The sequence below is a fragment of the Gymnoscopelus microlampas genome (assembly GCF_963454915.1).
Source record: "Gymnoscopelus microlampas genome assembly, chromosome: 24".
Taxonomy (NCBI): Eukaryota; Metazoa; Chordata; class Actinopteri; order Myctophiformes; family Myctophidae; genus Gymnoscopelus; species Gymnoscopelus microlampas.
Genome location: NC_139961.1, coordinates 362,380 through 382,379, shown reverse-complemented (window position 1 = coordinate 382,379; position 20,000 = coordinate 362,380). Strand labels below are relative to the sequence as shown.

The window sequence follows — 20,000 nt, the reverse complement described above, 5'->3', positions numbered from 1 at the left end:
GACCACTTCGGTCTGCCGCCTCGGGGCGACTGATTCCCTCGCCACTCAAGGGTCCTTCTGGTCGATCGACACGGTCACAACTTTTTTCCGTTCTGGCCCCACAGTGGTGGAATGAACTTCCCACTGATGTCAGGACAGCAGAGACACTGATGTCAGGACAGCAGAGTCACTGATGTCAGGACAGCAGAGTCACTGATGTCAGGACAGTAGAGACACTGATGTCAGGACAGCAGAGACACTGATGTCAGGACAGCAGAGTCACTGATGTCAGGACAGCAGAGACACTGATGTCAGGACAGCAGAGTCACTGATGTCAGGACAGCAGAGACACTGATGTCAGGACAGCAGAGTCACTGATGTCAGGACAGCAGAGTCACTGATGTCAGGACAGCAGAGTCACTGATGTCAGGACAGTAGAGACACTGATGTCAGGACAGCAGACAGCAGAGACACTGATGTCAGGACAGCAGAGTCACTGATGTCAGGACAGCAGAGTCACTGATGTCAGGACAGCAGAGACACTGATGTCAGGACAGCAGAGACACTGATGTCAGGACAGCAGAGTCACTGATGTCAGGACAGCAGAGACACTGATGTCCGGACAGCAGAGTCACTGATGTCAGGACAGCAGAGTCACTGATGTCAGGACAGCAGAGTCACTGCCCATCTTTCGCCGCAGGCTGAAAACCCACCTCTTCAGGAAACACTACCCTTCCTCTTTGTCTGGCCTACTTGTTGTTAACTAGTTGTAGGAACTATTGTTGTATTGCTGTATTGGATCTATTAGCTCCTGCTCATTTGATTTAGCTATTTTATCTCATGTGTTTAAGACAGTAGGTAGCTGATATATAGCACTTTTACCTTAGCGCTATAGGTATACTCTTGGTTGCTTGTTTTTACAGGAAATGCACTTCAGACTTCTGGTGATTAGTAGTTTTCGTTCCCTACCTATGTTGAATACACTTATTGGATAAAAGCGTCTGATAAATGACTGTAATGTAATATCTATATGTTAATATTCTAGGGTCTTGTCCATCCATGGGCTCTTTTTTAGGGAGCCTTCGGGGACCCTTTAGTCGAGACAGAGATGAAGCAGGGACCCCCACATGTTGTATAACACTGTGTTGTTCACAGAGAGGCTCACAGACGTGTCATCATGTTTACATTCATGTTTCAGCTCAGCTCAACACCTGTAGATGGCAGAGTCGGCTCAACACCTAATGTGTGTGTGTGTGTGTGTGTGTGTGTGTGTGTGTGTGTGTGTGTGTGTGTGTGTGTGTGTGTGTGTGTGTGTGTGTGTGTGTGTGTGTGTGTGTGTGTGTGTGTGTGTGTGTGTGTGTGTGTGTGTGTGTGTGTGTGTGCGTGCGTCACCACTTCCTGTGGAAGGCGAGTCACTTTGCTACTTGTCTTCTCCTAGCTTAGTTCACACGCCACCGTTAACACGCTAACACACTCTCTCTCTCTCTCTCTCTCTCTCTCTCTCTTACACAGACTCACATACACACTCACAGACAGACAGACAGACAGACAGACAGACAGACAGACAGACACATCATGGCTCTCAAACAGGCGTCCAAACTGCTGCTTCTGACCGCTGGCTTTCCCTGTGCAGGTACGTACACACACACACACACACACACACACACACACACACACACACACACACACACACACACACACACACACACACACACACACACACACACACACACACACACACACACACAGGTCACAGGTCACCAGCATAGCGTTCATATGTTATATCATCATTATTTCATGATTTAAAATGATTAATAATAATTAAATTACATGTATTTATGAATTATATTATTACAATATTATATTATAATGAAGAACCACAGACAGACAGACAGACAGACAGACAGACAGACAGACTCTTACGGGACAGAACTGAGTTTGAGTTTTTATTCAAATATATATATTTTGGTACGATACAGAATTTAATTTAATTTAATATAATACAGACAATAAAGTCTGTTTATCCACCTCATTCTGGCCTTTTATTTTAATTACAAATTAATCCACAGCATTTGATATCACAATAATTCATTTTATATCACAATAATTCATTGATGTCTTTTCAGACATTTGAAAAGTCGTGAATTCTTTGTTTGAACGACAGAATCATATTTAACAATAAATACAGAATCATTCAGACATATTTAACAATAACAATACGTATCCTACAGCATATTATTCATATAGACATACATCCTATCAGTAATATTAGTATTAGTGTTATTATTTTATCCATATTTCTACTTTACATGCTTTTTCATGGCTTTAGCAGAGAGAGCTTGTAGAGGCAGTTTGTTTGGTGCTAGTTTTGAAAACCTTTGAAAACGTTTGAAACACGTTGACGGAGCGGAACGTTTTGTCTGAGAGAGTATCGTTGTACACGCTCTTTATTTATACTTTATGTTTTATATTTTAATGCGCTGTCATTGTTTATGAGTGTTTTAAAACTCTCTGATGGTGGTTTTAAGGTCTTGTGTTTTAAAACTCTCTGATGGTGGTTTTAAGGTGTTTTATATGAAACATGACGCCGTTGTTCATGAAACCGTTCGCCATCTTTGACACAAAGATGAGACACTGACTACAGCTTCAAAGGCAGGCAGACAGGCAGACAGACACACAGGCAGACAGACAGACAGGCAGGCAGACAGACAGACGGACAGACAGACAGGCAGACAGACACACAGGCAGGCAGGCAGGCAGGCAGGCAGGCAGACAGACAGACAGACAGACAGACAGACAGACAGACAGACTCAGAGTGTCAGATCTGTAAGGGTCTATTTGGTCAACTATCAATATTAATATATATATATATATATTTTATTTCTCAAAATCTTCTGAAAGACATATGTTTATATATCAGTGGTTCTCAAACTATTTCATGTCAAGGACCCCCCAACATTATATGTATTTGGTCGTGAACCCCCATCTCTACATATTTGGTCCCAGGGACCCCTAGAAGCAGAGATTTGAGTTAAAAAATGTTTGGTTTAAAAAAAAATATAGACAAATCCACGGAGCGCTGGCCTGTGTGTGGCGCAACCATGGCTACGGTGTCAGTCAGCTGCAGTCACTGACTGCTCACGTTGCTCTTTCACCTGCTTTTTACTAACTTTTACTAACACTAACTTTACAAAGATGTAACAGAACCACCTATACGTCAGGCGCCAGTATTCATACGTGGGCCACATGCGGCCCGGGGGGCCACATGCCATGCGGCCCCCAACTTCACTTAATGCGGCCCACAGGTTAATATCAGAATAGTGATATATTTTTGATTTCAGCTGTTATGATTCCTAACATGTAAACATGACCCGCTTTAATGACTTCAGTCTATATTAGTAGCTTAATGACTAGTATTAACATTCTATTGTAAAGCTAACATAAGTATATTAACTAAATGCATTCAAAATTAAATCAAAATGTTACTTTTCAGGATTCCAATTCAAAAAAGTGAAAAAAAATACGGAGATAAAAGGTTTCTGTACAGAATGTGTCTCTGGAGTGAGTGTGAAATATATATGAATACTATATATATATATATATATATATATATATATACACACACACACACACACACACACACACACACACACACACACACACACACACACACACACACACACACACACACACACACACACACACACACACACACACACACACACACACACATCCAAGCCAAGGCACCAACCAGCTCATCAGAAGCAGTTAGATAGTCCAGGGGCCAAGCCAGATTTTGGTACCACCTAAGGTGACCTTAAAGTTTATGTATACTATTTTTGTCTTCCTACATGTCTCTAGTTTATATTTTGGTATGATAACCCTTCCAATCTTGTAGCTTAATGGCAGTTATCACTACCTACCGGCTAATGTATCCGGTAGGAGACACAAAGTAGAATCTTTGTGTCTCCTACCGGAAATACACCCGGGCATCAAATCATTGCGACAAAAAACAAAATATATCCATGTATTCAAGGCTTCATGGGGTGTGCAATTGATAGAAAATAAATCATTTTTTGGGTGAACTCCTCCTTTAAGTTTCCCAGGGGGACTCTCTACCCATTCAGCTATGACCACCCTAGACCGAGGGAGGGTCAACTTTTACAAGCTTATGGAAAGCAGTCTTTTTGCAAACACCAAAAATCTGAGAAGTTATCAATTGCACACCCCATGAAGCCTTGAATACATGGATATATTTTGTCTTTTGTCGCAATAATTTGATGCCCGGGTGTATTTCCGGTAGGAGACACAAAGATTCTACTTTGTGTCTCCTACCGGATACATCAGCCGGTAGCCGGAACCAAATGGACCCTTATGGGTCTGTAACTCTGAGTGTGTACAAATGGAACCAAATGGACCCTTATGGGTCTGTAACTCTGAGACTCCATTTGTACACTCTCAGAGTTAAATTAACATTGATTTTACAATATGAATTGGGGTCCCAGAGGTATAAATGCCATTAAATGGGGGTCCGTAGCCTATAATGCATGTCAAACTGGGGGGGTCCTTGAAATTAAAATGGTTGAGAATCACTGCTAGAGAGCCGTAAAAACCTTCTCTTATGGGGGTCCCTGGCTTATCTTTTCAAATGGGGGTACGTGGGGTAATAAGTGTCAATTCGGGGGTCCTTGACATGAAGAAGTTTGAGAACCACTGATCCACATAATCCACATAAAGTAAACTCACACTGTTATAATATAATGGTGAGTTATTGAAGTCAGTGATTGTCAGTGAAGTATTTCTTAAAAGTTGCTATAATTAGTTCAGGGTCCCCACGGTCACGAAATTCCTGGAAATATTTTGAAATTAGAAAAATCTTTTTCCAGTCCTGGAAAAGATTTGGAATTTGTCTAGGGTCCTGGAATTGATCAAGGGTCCTGGAAAAGTATTTGGCTATGTATTGTTTTTGGCTATTGATTTTGTTAATACAATTTTCTTCCAAAACATCTACAACATTACACAAAATATGTTGTATAATGATATAAAAATATCCAAACGGGCTGCGTGATTGCAGCCTAATGTATACCGGATGTGACAAAAATAACAGATCTACAAGCTCACAATTTGCTGCAGCGTGATGCGTAGTTAGTAAATTTGGCACGAAAATGGAATTGTACCATTCTATGGTTTATTTTTGCTACACTGCCTGTCTTTGGGCATTGCACATAGGAGTAAGAGACTCATTATTGCGCTGAATGATTGTTCTACAGGCCTGGAAATTGGGTTAAATATTCTGGAAAAGTTTTGGAAATTCAGTGGTAAAAATATGTGGGAACCCTGTTAGTTGTAAATGTTTAATTAAACTCTGTTTTAATGTCTTATTTATAATTAGCTTTAATGTTTCAAACTCAGAGTTTGAATGTAGGAGTTTTTTTATCAGAATGGAAACATGTCGACGTAAACATTTCTGTGTCACGTGATTTATCATCACACGACGCGTGTGTATGTGTGTGTGTGTGTGTGTGTGTGTGTGTGTGTGTGTGTGTGTGTGTGTGTGTGTGTGTGTGTGTGTGTGTGTGTGTGTGTGTGTGTGTGTGTGTGTGTGTGTGTGTGTGTGTTTGTCTACATGGTGTTTATGTGTGGCGTGTGTGTGTGTGTGTGTGTGTGTGTGTGTAACTGCTTAATTTACATGAAAAAATATATTTAAAAAACATTATGTGTGGTTAAGCACCTGGTGTGTGTGTGTGTGTGTGTGTGTGTGTGTGTGTGTGTGTGTGTGTGTGTGTGTGTGTGTGTGTGTGTGTGTGTGTGTGTGTGTGTGTGTGTGTGTGTGTGTGTGTGTGTGTGTGTGTGTGTGTGTGTGTGTACAGATGTAGAGATAGAGGTGTGTGTATTTATATGTTTGGAGTCAGGGGCGACACAAACAAACACCACCGAATACCAGATCTACAAGCTCACAACGTATTATTTTTTTCATTATTATTATTATTATTATAGGAAACATAAAGGAATATTTATAAAAAATATGTTGTGACAATTTACTATTTAGTCATTTATCAGTACTTAAAGTACCAAAAGTAAAAGTACTAAATATTTGAAAATAGCCATGCGACGCGTTGTGAGCTTGTAGATCGGCTATTTTCAAATAGCCTAGGTATGAAATAGGGCTAAAGTGGTTAATGTATGTTTCATAATATCATAGTTTACACATGAAAAGTAACTAGTAACTAAAGTTTTCAAATAATTGTAGTGGAGTAAAAGTACAACATTTGCCTCTGAGATGTAGTGGAGCAGAAGTAAAAGTATTGGAAATTGGAACTACTCAAGTAAAGTACAAATACCTCAACATTGTACTTAAAGGGCAAGACCACTGTGGTAGAGGTTTGGGTTGTGTAGTTACCTTGCCATGATGTAACTCCAAAGGTGGGCAAGAAATAAAAAAAAATTGCTCCATTGATTAGAAATTGATAATTCAAAATATGCTCCTCATTGACTTACATTGTACGGTGAAACAGCTCTCAAAGTCACTCTTTTAGCACATAAATGAACCCAAACGTAGCTGATTCAGACAATATAGAACATCACCATACCCAGTACTGTTTTTTTTTAAAATAAAAATGTTAACTTTCTGTTGATTTTGCCATTTTTAACAAGTAGAAAACCCGGACTGGATCGGCGGATCCGGATCCAGATCTTCAAATAGTAAAATCAACAGGGAGTTGACATTTTTATTAAAAAAACAAACAGTACTGGGTTTGGTGATGCTCTATATTGTCTGAATCAGCTATGTTTGGGTTCATTTATGTGCTAAAAGAGTGACTTTGAGAGCTGTTTTACCATACAATGTAAGTCAATGAGGAGCATATTTTGAATTATCAATTTCTAATCAATGGAGCAATTATTTTTTATTTCTTGCCCACCTTTGGAGTTACATCATGGCAAGGTAACTACACAACCCAAACCTCTACCAAAGTGGTCTTACCCTTTAAGTACAGTACTTAAGTAAATGCACTTAGTTACTTTCCACCACTGTAATAATGTAATAGTAATCTAGGATCATAATATATAATAGTAATATAATAATAATAATAATAATAATAATAATAATAATAATAATAATAATAATAATAATAATAGTAATCTAGGATCATAGGTAATCCAAGTCTAACAGTATAATATATGATAAATCAATAATAATAATGTGTACATTAAACTATTCACTATAGGATGCTAGATCTACTTAATTAATTGAGTTTAAAGAAAAGAAAGAGGCCGCCTTAAACTCTTTCTAAGTGTTTTTACATTTGATTGTTTTCTCGTTTCTTCAAGAGGCTCCGTTTACACTTTACAGCACAAACTGGTCCTCCTCCTTACTTCTATGATACTGATGAAGGCTCTGTTCCATTTAGTGTAACACAGTGGTTCTAATGAAGGCTCTGTTCCATTTAGTGTAACACAGTGGTTCTAATGAAGGCTCTGTTCCATTTAGTGTAACACAGTGGTTCTGATGAAGGCTCTGTTCCATTTAGTGTAACACAGTGGTTCTAATGAAGGCTCTGTTCCATTTAGTGTAGCACAGTGGTTCTGATGAAGGCTCTGTTCCATTTAGTGTAACACAGTGGTTCTGATGAAGGCTCTGTTCCATTTAGTGTAACACAGTGGTTCTAATGAAGGCTCTGTTCCATTTAGTGTAACACAGTGGTTCTGATGAAGGCTCTGTTCCATTTAGTGTAGCACAGTGGTTCTGATGAAGGCTCTGTTCCATTTAGTGTAACACCAGTGGTGAGCTGTGGATTTTTGAACTAAACGTGCGCACATAGCCACTCAGCTCAGTGCTAGTTGAAATACTGTATTCAACATGTGATTATTAATGTAATCATATGTATTATTATTTTGTTGTATTGCTGCATTGTTAATTTGTTGTTTTTTTTTTTTTTTCAAATGAATTATTTTATTTTCCTTTTAATTTTATATAAAAGCCCTTTACATAGACTCACCCACACATAAGTAGGCCTACTTAAAATAATCAGACAACTTGTCTTTGTCTTGTCTCAGAGAACTGGGTCCTCTGCTAAGCGATCCCCTTCACACCTTGCAGTGCAGAGATGTTGTCTGTCATTGTTAGAGGAATGTAACACATTCAATTCAAGTCTGTGTCTTTTCTCGAGTAGCCTAATGTTATGCAAAGCAGCCAGGTAGACGCTATTGAGAACGGCTCGCCACTGACGGCACGAACCTTGAAAGGCTATTGTTTTTAAACTTTAAATATGGCGTTAAAGACCGCCGCTGACGGTACGTGCACGCGCGCCCCCAGCTCCCACAGTGTCAGAACTAAGGGTACGCCGTACCCCCCCATACCCCCTACAGCTCAACCCTGTGTAACACAGTGGTTCTAATGAAGGCTCTGTTCCATTTAGTGTAACACAGTGGTTCTGATGAAGGCTCTGTTCCATTTAGTGTAACACAGTGGTTCTAATGAAGGCTCTGTTCCATTTAGTGTAACACAGTGGTTCTAATGAAGGCTTTGTTCCATTTAGTGTAACACAGTGGTTCTAATGAAGGCTCTGTTCCATTTAGTGTAACACAGTGGTTCTGATGAAGGCTCTGTTCCATTTAGTGTAGCACAGTGGTTCTGATGAAGGCTCTGTTCCATTTAGTGTAACACAGTGGTTCTGATGAAGGCTCTGTTCCATTTAGTGTAGCACAGTGGTTCTGATGAAGGCTCTGTTCCATTTAGTGTAACACAGTGGTTCTAATGAAGGCTCTGTTCCATTTAGTGTAGCACAGTGGTTCTAACTGTTCCATTTAGTGTAACACAGTGGTTCTAATGAAGGCTCTGTTCCATTTAGTGTAGCACAGTGGTTCTGATGAAGGCTCTGTTCCATTTAGTGTAACACAGTGGTTCTGATGAAGGCTCTGTTCCATTTAGTGTAACACAGTGGTTCTGATGAAGGCTCTGTTCCATTTAGTGTAGCACAGTGGTTCTGATGAAGGCTCTGTTCCATTTAGTGTAACACAGTGGTTCTAATGAAGGCTCTGTTCCATTTAGTGTAACACAGTGGTTCTGATGAAGGCTCTGTTCCATTTAGTGTAACACAGTGGTTCTAATGAAGGCTCTGTTCCATTTAGTGTAGCACAGTGGTTCTGATGAAGGCTCTGTTCCATTTAGTGTAACACAGTGGTTCTACTGAAGGCTCTGTTCCATTTAGTGTATCACAGTGGTTCTGATGAAGGCTCTGTTCCATTTAGTGTAACACAGTGGTTCTAATGAAGGCTCTGTTCCATTTAGTGTAGTACAGTGGTTCTAATGAAGGCTCTGTTCCATTTAGTGTAACACAGTGGTTCTAATGAAGGCTCTGTTCCATTTAGTGTAACACAGTGGTTCTAATGAAGGCTCTGTTCCATTTAGTGTAACACAGTGGTTCTAATGAAGGCTCTGTTCCATTTAGTGTAACACAGTGGTTCTAATGAAGGCTCTGTTCCATTTAGTGTAGTACAGTGGTTCTAATGAAGGCTCTGTTCCATTTAGTGTAACACAGTGGTTCTAATGAAGGCTCTGTTCCATTTAGTGTAACACAGTGGTTCTAATGAAGGCTCTGTTCCATTTATTGTAACACAGTGGTTCTAATGAAGGCTCTGTTCCATTTAGTGTAACACAGTGGTTCTAATGAAGGCTTTGTTCCATTTAGTGTAACACAGTGGTTCTAATGAAGGCTCTGTTCCATTTAGTGTAACACAGTGGTTCTAATGAAGGCTCTGTTCCATTTAGTGTAACACAGTGGTTCTAATGAAGGCTTTGTTCCATTTAGTGTAACACAGTGGTTCTAATGAAGGCTCTGTTCCATTTAGTGTAACACAGTGGTTCTAATGAAGGCTTTGTTCCATTTAGTGTAACACAGTGGTTCTAATGAAGGCTTTGTTCCATTTAGTGTAACACAGTGGTTCTAATGAAGGCTCTGTTCCATTTAGTGTAACACAGTGGTTCTGATGAAGGCTCTGTTCCATTTAGTGTAACACAGTGGTTCTAATGAAGGCTCTGTTCCATTTAGTGTAGTACAGTGGTTCTGATGAAGGCTCTGTTCCATTTAGTGTAACACAGTGGTTCTGATGAAGGCTCTGTTCCATTTAGTGTAACACAGTGGTTCTGATGAAGGCTCTGTTCCATTTAGTGTAACACAGTGGTTCTGATGAAGGCTCTGTTCCATTTAGTGTAACACAGTGGTTCTAACAGTGGTTCTGTTCCATTTAATGTAACACAGTGGTTCTAATGAAGGCTCTGTTCCATTTAGTGTAACACAGTGGTTCTGATGAAGGCTCTGTTCCATTTAGTGTAACACAGTGGTTCTAATGAAGGCTTTGTTCCATTTAGTGTAACACAGTGGTTCTAATGAAGGCTCTGTTCCATTTAGTGTAACACAGTGGTTCTGATGAAGGCTCTGTTCCATTTAGTGTAACACAGTGGTTCTAATGAAGGCTCTGTTCCATTTAGTGTAGTACAGTGGTTCTGATGAAGGCTCTGTTCCATTTAGTGTAACACAGTGGTTCTGATGAAGGCTCTGTTCCATTTAGTGTAACACAGTGGTTCTGATGAAGGCTCTGTTCCATTTAGTGTAACACAGTGGTTCTGATGAAGGCTCTGTTCCATTTAGTGTAACACAGTGGTTCTAACAGTGGTTCTGTTCCATTTAATGTAACACAGTGGTTCTAATGAAGGCTCTGTTCCATTTAGTGTAACACAGTGGTTCTGATGAAGGCTCTGTTCCATTTAGTGTAACACAGTGGTTCTAATGAAGGCTTTGTTCCATTTAGTGTAACACAGTGGTTCTAATGAAGGCTCTGTTCCATTTAGTGTAACACAGTGGTTCTGATGAAGGCTCTGTTCCATTTAGTGTAACACAGTGGTTCTAATGAAGGCTCTGTTCCATTTAGTGTAACACAGTGGTTCTACTGAAGGCTTTGTTCCATTTAGTGTAACACAGTGGTTCTGATGAAGGCTCTGTTCCATTTAGTGTAACACAGTGGTTCTAATGAAGGCTCTGTTCCATTTAGTGTAGTACAGTGGTTCTGATGAAGGCTCTGTTCCATTTAGTGTAACACAGTGGTTCTGATGAAGGCTCTGTTCCATTTAGTGTAACACAGTGGTTCTGATGAAGGCTCTGTTCCATTTAGTGTAACACAGTGGTTCTAACAGTGGTTCTGTTCCATTTAATGTAACACAGTGGTTCTAATGAAGGCTCTGTTCCATTTAGTGTAACACAGTGGTTCTAATGAAGGCTCTGTTCCATTTAGTGTAACACAGTGGTTCTGATGAAGGCTCTGTTCCATTTAGTGTAACACAGTGGTTCTAACAGTGGTTCTGTTCCATTTAATGTAACACAGTGGTTATCAAACCTTTAATATCAACAACCTCCATAACTCTGAGAGTGTACAAAATGTGTACACTCTCAGAGTTACATACCTTTAAGGGTCCATGTGGAACCTCCTCAAGGACCCATGAGGGTCCCTGGACCACACTTTGAGACCCACTGGTGTAGCAGAGTGTTTCCAGTGAGTCAACACACTGACTCTGTTTGACCAGAATGGAACAGAGCCTTCATTAGTGTCATTGTAACAACCAGAATGGAACAGAGCCTTCATTAGTATCATTGTAACAACCAGAATGGAACAGAGCCTTCATTAGTGTCATTGTAACAACCAGAATGGAACAGAGCCTTCATTAGTATCATTGTAACAACCAGAATGGAACAGAGCCTTCATTAGTGTCATTGTAACAACCAGAATGGAACAGAGCCTTCATTAGCATCATTGTAACAACCAGAATGGAACAGAGCCTTCATTAGCATCATTGTAACAACCAGAATGGAACAGAGCCTTCATTAGTATAATTGTAACAACCAGAATGGAACAGAGCCTTCATTAGTATCATTGTAACAACCAGAATGGAACAGAGCCTTCATTAGTATCATTGTAACAACCAGAATGGAACAGAGCCTTCATTAGTATCATTGTAACAATCAGAATGGAACAGAGCCTTCATTAGTGTCATTGTAACAACCAGAATGGAACAGAGCCTTCATTAGTATCATTGTAACAACCAGAATGGAACAGAGCCTTCATTTGTATCATTGTAACAACCAGAATGGAACAGAGCCTTCATTAGTATCATTGTAACAACCAGAATGGAACAGAGCCTTCATTAGTGTCATTGTAACAACCAGAATGGAACAGAGCCTTCATTAGTATCATTGTAACAACCAGAATGGAACAGAGCCTTCATTAGTATCATTGTAACAACCAGAATGGAACAGAGCCTTCATTAGTGTCATTGTAACAACCAGAATGGAACAGAGCCTTCATTAGCATCATTGTAACACCTGAAGGAAGTAAGGAAGAGGCCCATGTTCTGTGTATAGAGGCTGTTTATTGAGTGGTTGTAGTTGGGCTCGGGTTCAGTCTCTACTGTCCACCATTAAGACTCAGTGTTTGTGCAGTGGACTCGGGTTCGAATGCGACCCGAAGCTCTTTACTCCTCGTCCTTCCGTCTGTGTGCCTGTCTGCCTGCCTGCCTCGGGTCTCGTAACATACACCCTCACCCAGGTGACCCAGCCAGGGTTCGATCAAACCCCGACTTACGTCCCAGGTATCTACCCACAGTCAGTCCTAAATAGGGAAAGACAGGGGCCACTCAATACGCTTGTCCGGAACTACTCTGCCGGGCCCGGGGGAGAGGAGATGCTCTGGCACGTGGAGGGACTAGTTCAGTGGTTCTCAAACTTTTTCATGTCAAGGACCCCCAAATTGACACTTATTAGCCCGCGGACCCCCATTTGAAAAGATATGCCAGGTACCCCCATAAGAGAATATTTTTTACGGCTCTAGCAGTGATTCTCAACCATTTTAATTTCAAGGACCCCCAGTTTGACATGCATTAGGGCTACAGACCCCCATTTAATGGCATTTCTACCACTTGGACCGCAATTTATATTGTAAAATCAATGTTAATGTAACTCTGAGAGTGTACAAATGGAACCAAATGGACCCATAAGGGTCCATTTGGTTCCATTTGTACACTCTCAGAGTTACAGACCCATAAGGGTCCATTTGGTTCCATTTGTACACTCTCAGAGTTACAGACCCATAAGGGTCCATTTGGTTCCTATATATCATGTAGCTGTGGACCCCCTGGAACTCCCTCAAGTACCCCTGGGGGTCACACACAGACACAGATACTAGGATGTTCTGTGCAGATTACAAGACTTCTATCTCAGCCTGTAGCACCTGTGTGTGTGTGTGTGTGTGTGTGTGTGTGTGTGTGTGTGTGTGTGTGTGTGTGTGTGTGTGTGTGTGTGTGTGTGTGTGTGTCTGTGTGTGTGTGTGCGTGTGTGTGTGTGTGTGCGTGTGCGTGCGTGTGTGAGGCCCTGCACTATCAGCAGCTGAGAAAACCGCTGACATAGTTGTAACAGACACACACACACACACACACACACACACACACACACACACACACACACACACACACACACACACACACACACACACACACACACACACACACACACACACACACACACACAGTGAAGGCACATTGTGGTTACCCCCCGCCCCCCCCCCTCTCTCTCTGTGGTGTGTCTGTGAGCGAGACTCACAACCTTAACCCTTTACGACCCTGTTATAACCATCAGTACTAAAGGTCCTGGTAGGACATAAAAGCATCAGTACTAGAGGTCCTGGTAGGACATAAAAGCATCAGTACTAGAGGTCCTGGTAGGACATAAAAGCATCAGTACTAGAGGTCCTGGTAGGACATAAAACCATCAGTACTAGAGGTCCTGGTAGGACATAAAAGCATCAGTACTAGAGGTCCTGGTAGGACATAAAAGCATCAGTACTAGAGGTCCTGGTAGGACATAAAAGCATCAGTACTAGAGGTCCTGGTAGGACATAAAAGCATCAGTACTAGAGGTCCTGGTAGGACATAAAAGCATCAGTACTAGAGGTCCTGGTAGGACATAAAACCATCAGTACTAGAGGTCCTGGTAGGACATAAAACCATCAGTACTAGAGGTCCTGGTAGGACATAAAAGCATCAGTACTAGAGGTCCTGGTAGGACATAAAAGCATCAGTACTAGAGGTCCTGGTAGGACATAAAAGCATCAGTACTAGAGGTCCTGGTAGGACATAAAACCATCAGTACTAGAGGTCCTGGTAGGACATAAAACCATCAGTACTAGAGGTCCTGGTAGGACATAAAAGCATCAGTACTAGAGGTCCTGGTAGGACATAAAAGCATCAGTACTAAAGGTCCTGGTAGGACATAAAACCATCAGTACTAGAGGTCCTGGTAGGACATATAACCATCAGTACTAGAGGTCCTGGTAGGACATATAACCATCAGTACTAGAGGTCCTGGTAGGACATAAAACCATCAGTACTAGAGGTCCTGGTAGGAACATAAAAGCATCAGTACTAAAGGTCCTGGTAGGACATAAAAGCATCAGTACTAGAGGTCCTGGTAGGACATAAAACCATCAGTACTAGAGGTCCTGGTAGGACATAAAACCATCAGTACTAGAGGTCCTGGTAGGACATAAAACCATCAGTACTAGAGGTCCTGGTAGGACATAAAACCATCAGTACTAGAGGTCCTGGTAGGACATAAAACCATCAGTACTAGAGGTCCTGGTAGGACATAAAACCATCAGTACTAGAGGTCCTGGTAGGACATAAAAGCATCAGTACTAGAGGTCCTGGTAGGACATAAAACCATCAGTACTAGAGGTCCTGGTAGGACATAAAACCATCAGTACTAGAGGTCCTGGTAGGACATAAAACCATCAGTACTAAAGGTCCTGGTAGGACATAAAAGCATCAGTACTAGAGGTCCTGGTAGGACATAAAACCATCAGTACTAGAGGTCCTGGTAGGACATAAAAGCATCAGTACTAAAGGTCCTGGTAGGACATAAAAGCATCAGTACTAGAGGTCCTGGTAGGACATAAAACCATCAGTACTAAAGGTCCTGGTAGGACATAAAAGCATCAGTACTAGAGGTCCTGGTAGGACATAAAACCATCAGTACTAAAGGTCCTGGTAGGACATAAAACCATCAGTACTAAAGGTCCTGGTAGGAGATAAAACCATCAGTACTAAAGGTCCTGGTAGGACATAAAACCATTAGTACTAAAGGTCCTGGTAGGACATAAAAGCATCAGTACTAAAGGTCCTGGTAGGACATAAAAGCATCAGTACTAGAGGTCCTGGTAGGACATAAAACCATCAGTACTAAAGGTCCTGGTAGGACATAAAACCATCAGTACTAGAGGTCCTGGTAGGACATAAAACCATTAGTACTAAAGGTCCTGGTAGGACATAAAACCATCAGTACTATAGGTCCTGGTAGGACATAAAACCATCAGTACTAAAGGTCCTGGTAGGAGATAAAACCATCAGTACTAGAGGTCCTGGTAGGACATAAAAGCATCAGTACTAGAGGTCCTGGTAGGACATAAAACCATCAGTACTAGAGGTCCTGGTAGGAACATAAAAGCATCAGTACTAGAGGTCCTGGTAGGACATAAAACCATCAGTACTAAAGGTCCTGGTAGGACATAAAACCATCAGTACTAGAGGTCCTGGTAGGACATAAAAGCATCAGTACTAGAGGTCCTGGTAGGACATAAAACCATCAGTACTAGAGGTCCTGGTAGGAACATAAAAGCATCAGTACTAGAGGTCCTGGTAGGACATAAAACCATCAGTACTAGAGGTCCTGGTAGGAACATAAAAGCATCAGTACTAGAGGTCCTGGTAGGACATAAAACCATCAGTACTAGAGGTCCTGGTAGGACATAAAAGCATCAGTACTAGAGGTCCTGGTAGGACATAAAAGCATCAGTACTAGAGGTCCTGGTAGGAACATAAAAGCATCAGTACTAGAGGTCCTGGTAGGACATAAAACCATTAGTACTAAAGGTCCTGGTAGGACATAAAAGCATCAGTACTAAAGGTCCTGGTAGGACATAAAACCATCAGTACTAGAGGTCCTGGTAGGAACATAAAAGCATCAGTACTAGAGGTCCTGGTAGGACATAAAACCATTAGTACTAAAGGTCCTGGTAGGACATAAAAGCATCAGTACTAGAGGTCCTGGTAGGACATAAAAGCATCAGTACTAAAGGTCCTGGTAGGACATAAAAGCATCAGTACTAAAGGTCCTGGTAGGACATAAAAGCATCAGTACTAAAGGTCCTGGTAGGACATAAAAGCATCAGTACTAAAGGTCCTGGTAGGACATAAAAGCATCAGTACTAGAGGTCCTGGTAGGACATAAAAGCATCAGTATTAACCCCTTCCTCTCTGTATTGTATTGAGTAGATGCCGGGGCAATATGGACCATGCTGTATGAACCAGAGATGTGCTACATTCTGGATGGATTCCTGGCTCTGTTTGGACTGGTGATGACTGCTCTGTTCATCAAGGAGAAGGTCTGTATATTATTATTATTATTATTATTATTAGGCATGGTGGAGAGTATGTTTTCTACCTCTAAGGCCACATCCACACGGAGACGTTTTTGGGTGAATCCGCATAAGTTTGTAATGGTTTTGGCGTTTCGTCCACACGGAGACGGCGTTTTAGGTCCGCAATACGCTTCTTTTTGAAAACGGGTCCCAGAGTGGATTTTTCTGAAAACGCCGTTTCTGCGTCTCCGTGTGTACACCTAAAGACGCCTCTTTCCTGAAACAATGACGCCATAGCTCCACCTCTCGCTTAACCCGCCCCGTGTCTCCTACCGGATACATTAGCCGGTAGGAGACGGGAGTCAAATTATTGTCTTAGGAATGCCACAAAAACAAAAACAGAATCCATGGATTCAAGGCTTCATAGGGTGTGCAATTGATAGAAAATAATTCATTTTTTTTGGGGTGAACCCCTCCTTTAAGGTCCCTAGATCATTGGTTCTCAAAGTGGGGTCCGGGGACCCCTAGGGGTACTTGAGGGGGTTCCAGGGGGTCCCCAGCTAAATGATGGATAGGAACCAAATGGACCCTTATGGTTCTGTAACTCTGAGAGTGTACAAATGGAACCAAATGGACCCTAACGGATTTGGTTCCATTTGTACACTCTCAGAGTTACATTGACATTGATTTTACAATATGAATTGGGGTCCCAGAGGTATAAATGTCATTAAATGGGGGTCCGTAGCCCTAATGCATGTTAAACTGGGGGGTCCTTGAAATTAAAATGGTTGAGAATCACTGCTAGAAAGCTGTATAAACCTGCTCTTATTGGGGTCCCCGGCTTATCTTTTCAAATGGGGGTCAGTGGGGTAATAAGCGTCTATTTGGGGGTCCTTGACATGAAAAGGTTTGAGAACCACTGCCCTAGATGGCATAGAGCCATGCAGTCACTTGTTTGTAACATGTGAATTTATTCTGTGAGCCTCTATTAAGACTCTATGTATGGATTCATGTCTCTCCTGGACGAGTATTATTGAGGATAAAGTTAACTCTTTAAGACCTGAGAACGCATCTGTGTCAATTTTTAGATTTTGTTGAGCTATTCAAAAAATAGCAGATCTACAAGCTCATAGCGCGGCACCGAGTGCCGCGCTATGAGCTTGTAGATCTGCTATTTTTGAAAAATCGTGAACAATTTTGTGCAAATCTTTGAATATGTATATGTGTATTTAAAGCGAGCATTTCTAACTAAAATGTTGTTGCTTCTGGGGGATTCTACAAATGTCTTCTAAATCAGTTTAAAACAGTTTTCTTGAAACACTGATGTTGCTGTAATATCAGTGTCAGTGTCAAGGAGCCCCCACAACGATATGTATTTGGCTGCGGACCCCCATCTCAAAAGAAAATTGTTCCAGGGACCCCCAGAAGCAAAGATTTGAGTAAAAAAACAATTGCTTTATAGATATATATATTCAAAGATTTGCACAAAAAAAAACACAATGTAAAAAATAAATAGTGTGTATTTACAGAGGCTATTTTCAAACATTTTAGTACTTTTACTTTTGGTACTTTAAGTACATTTTGATGCCAATACTTTTGTACTTTTACTCAAGTAACATTTTGAATTCCGGACTTTTATTTGTAACGAAGTACTTCTACATTGCAGTATTGATACTTTTACTTAAGTAAAACATTTCAGTACTTTTTACACCACTGATGATAACACAGACGGGTCTGTTTAAGGTCATAATAAACAGTATTATGTCTCTATTTGTGTGTCTCTGGCATATAAAGGTCTGACAACCCCTGTGTGTGTGTGTGTGTGTGTGTGTGTGTGTGTGTGTGTGTGTGTGTGTGTGTGTGTGTGTGTGTGTGTGCGTGTGCGTGTGCGTGTGTGTGTGTGCGTGTGCGTGTGTGTGGGTGTGTGCGCTCCACAGTACTTTGAAAAGCCCAAAGCAGCAGCAGAGGACAGCATCTACAGTGTAAGTACAACATATTCTATAATAACTAACATTAATATTAACTAGACCATACCCGGTCGACGCAGCCGTGTGGGGGATATGCGCACATGATCTGGCAACCCGGGAGGCGACATTGTTTCACTGTTTGACACATAAACGCTAATAAGAAGCTGAGATTTGATGAGATTGAAAAACGGGCTTCACAGTTGCGTTCAGATGGTAATGGTCAATGGCCGTGTGCAAAATCAGAGCGATTGCTCCAGCCAGTGAGGAGAACCGGGTTGTGACACGTACCACTACAGAGAGACAGAGGTTACTAGAATTATAGTAGGATACTCATATTTACAGTCATAACATACAGTACAGCATTTTCTATAACAACTAATATTAATAATACTAACCCTAAGAACATGTTAAATGTCTGTTCAACACAATAAGATTCATGATTTGAGGCATTTTGTTCCAAAAATGTGTGTTTTGCTAAATTAGACCTGCTGGTGGCGCTATAACAGGCTATAAAAGGGTGGCATCTCAGTCAGACGACATTTGGATTGGATTAGAATATATATTTATTAAGCAAGCTTGAGCGTAGATATATAGAAAGCATGAGGAAGCATCGTTTGGCGTCAGGCATCTGAATCCATTCACTCCCTGTGAGAATAACAGAATGTTACATGCCAAATAGCATTTACAGGGAATGAATGAAACCCCCCATGGGGATCTAGAAACAGAACCTACAGGTGGATGCCGGGGAGGTGGTGGGATGAGACTATTCATGGTAGCAGCATACGCAGGGACGTGCACAGATAGACTCTAGGTAGTGCTAGAGCACCTGCCCTTTGCCCTCTTGACCAGAAGTGCCCTTTTGAAAAAAGAAAAAAAAAAGTTTTTTTTTTCCAGTTTACAGCAGGGGTCTTCAACAGAGGGTCCGGGACCCCTAGGGGGTCCTCAGAGTTACTACAGGGGGTCTGCCAAATCTTTATGTGATATGATTTTTCTTTTTACCATAACCACTCGAAACCTAGCATCCCTTTTCTGAGGAGAACTTTAGCCAAAAATAGTAGATCTACAAGCCCACAACGCCTCGCGCTGCGAGGCGTTGTGGGCTTGTAGATCTACTATTTTTGGCAAAGAGGTATAGGTGTAGAGGGAAAAAAGAGCAGACTAAGTAAACAAAAAAAAGTATAAATTACTTGAGCACCTGCCCCTCAAAGTGTCTGTGCACGCCACTGAGCATAGGCAAGCAAAGGCAGCAGATCCGGCAGGATCTCAGTAGCAGAGCAGCAGCGGCGTCGGCACGTCAAAGCGCACTAGAAGAGCGCAACTACAATGAACAGATAGGCAGAGCAACACTTATTATAACCCACCGACCAGGAGAAAAATGCACGTGACACGTGGCGGTTTCACACTATGGTCCCGGGTGCGCACCCTGGACCACTTGGCTGTTGTTGTGGTAGTGTGAACGTAGCGAACCGTTCCCCGTAACGCATCACCGTTCCGTACCCGAAACCACCTCGGGAGGTATAGTCTCGGGTCCGATTGCTGCGGAGTCGGGAACGGAACGCGGCAGTGTGAATCCATCCGTACCAAGAGAAGGAA

At 41.5% G+C, this 20,000-nt stretch overlaps 2 protein-coding genes across 2 annotated transcripts in view; one reads left to right on the top strand and one right to left on the bottom strand.

The window, feature by feature from the left end:
• Nucleotides 1-20,000, bottom strand: part of LOC311041025 (target of Nesh-SH3-like) — a gene marked incomplete at its 5' end in the record, with an annotated part of 759,687 nt that overhangs the window by 379,035 nt on the left and 360,652 nt on the right. The window lies entirely within an intron of this gene.
• Nucleotides 1,449-20,000, top strand: part of cd247 (CD247 molecule) — a 30,467-nt gene continuing 11,915 nt past the window's right edge. The window contains exons 1-3 of the mRNA XM_084051350.1: nucleotides 1,449-1,612; nucleotides 16,355-16,464; nucleotides 18,378-18,422. Of these exons, the coding sequence (XP_083907476.1) occupies nucleotides 1,555-1,612; nucleotides 16,355-16,464; nucleotides 18,378-18,422 (213 nt within the window). The 5' untranslated portion in view covers nucleotides 1,449-1,554. The remainder of the gene's footprint in view (nucleotides 1,613-16,354; nucleotides 16,465-18,377; nucleotides 18,423-20,000) is intronic.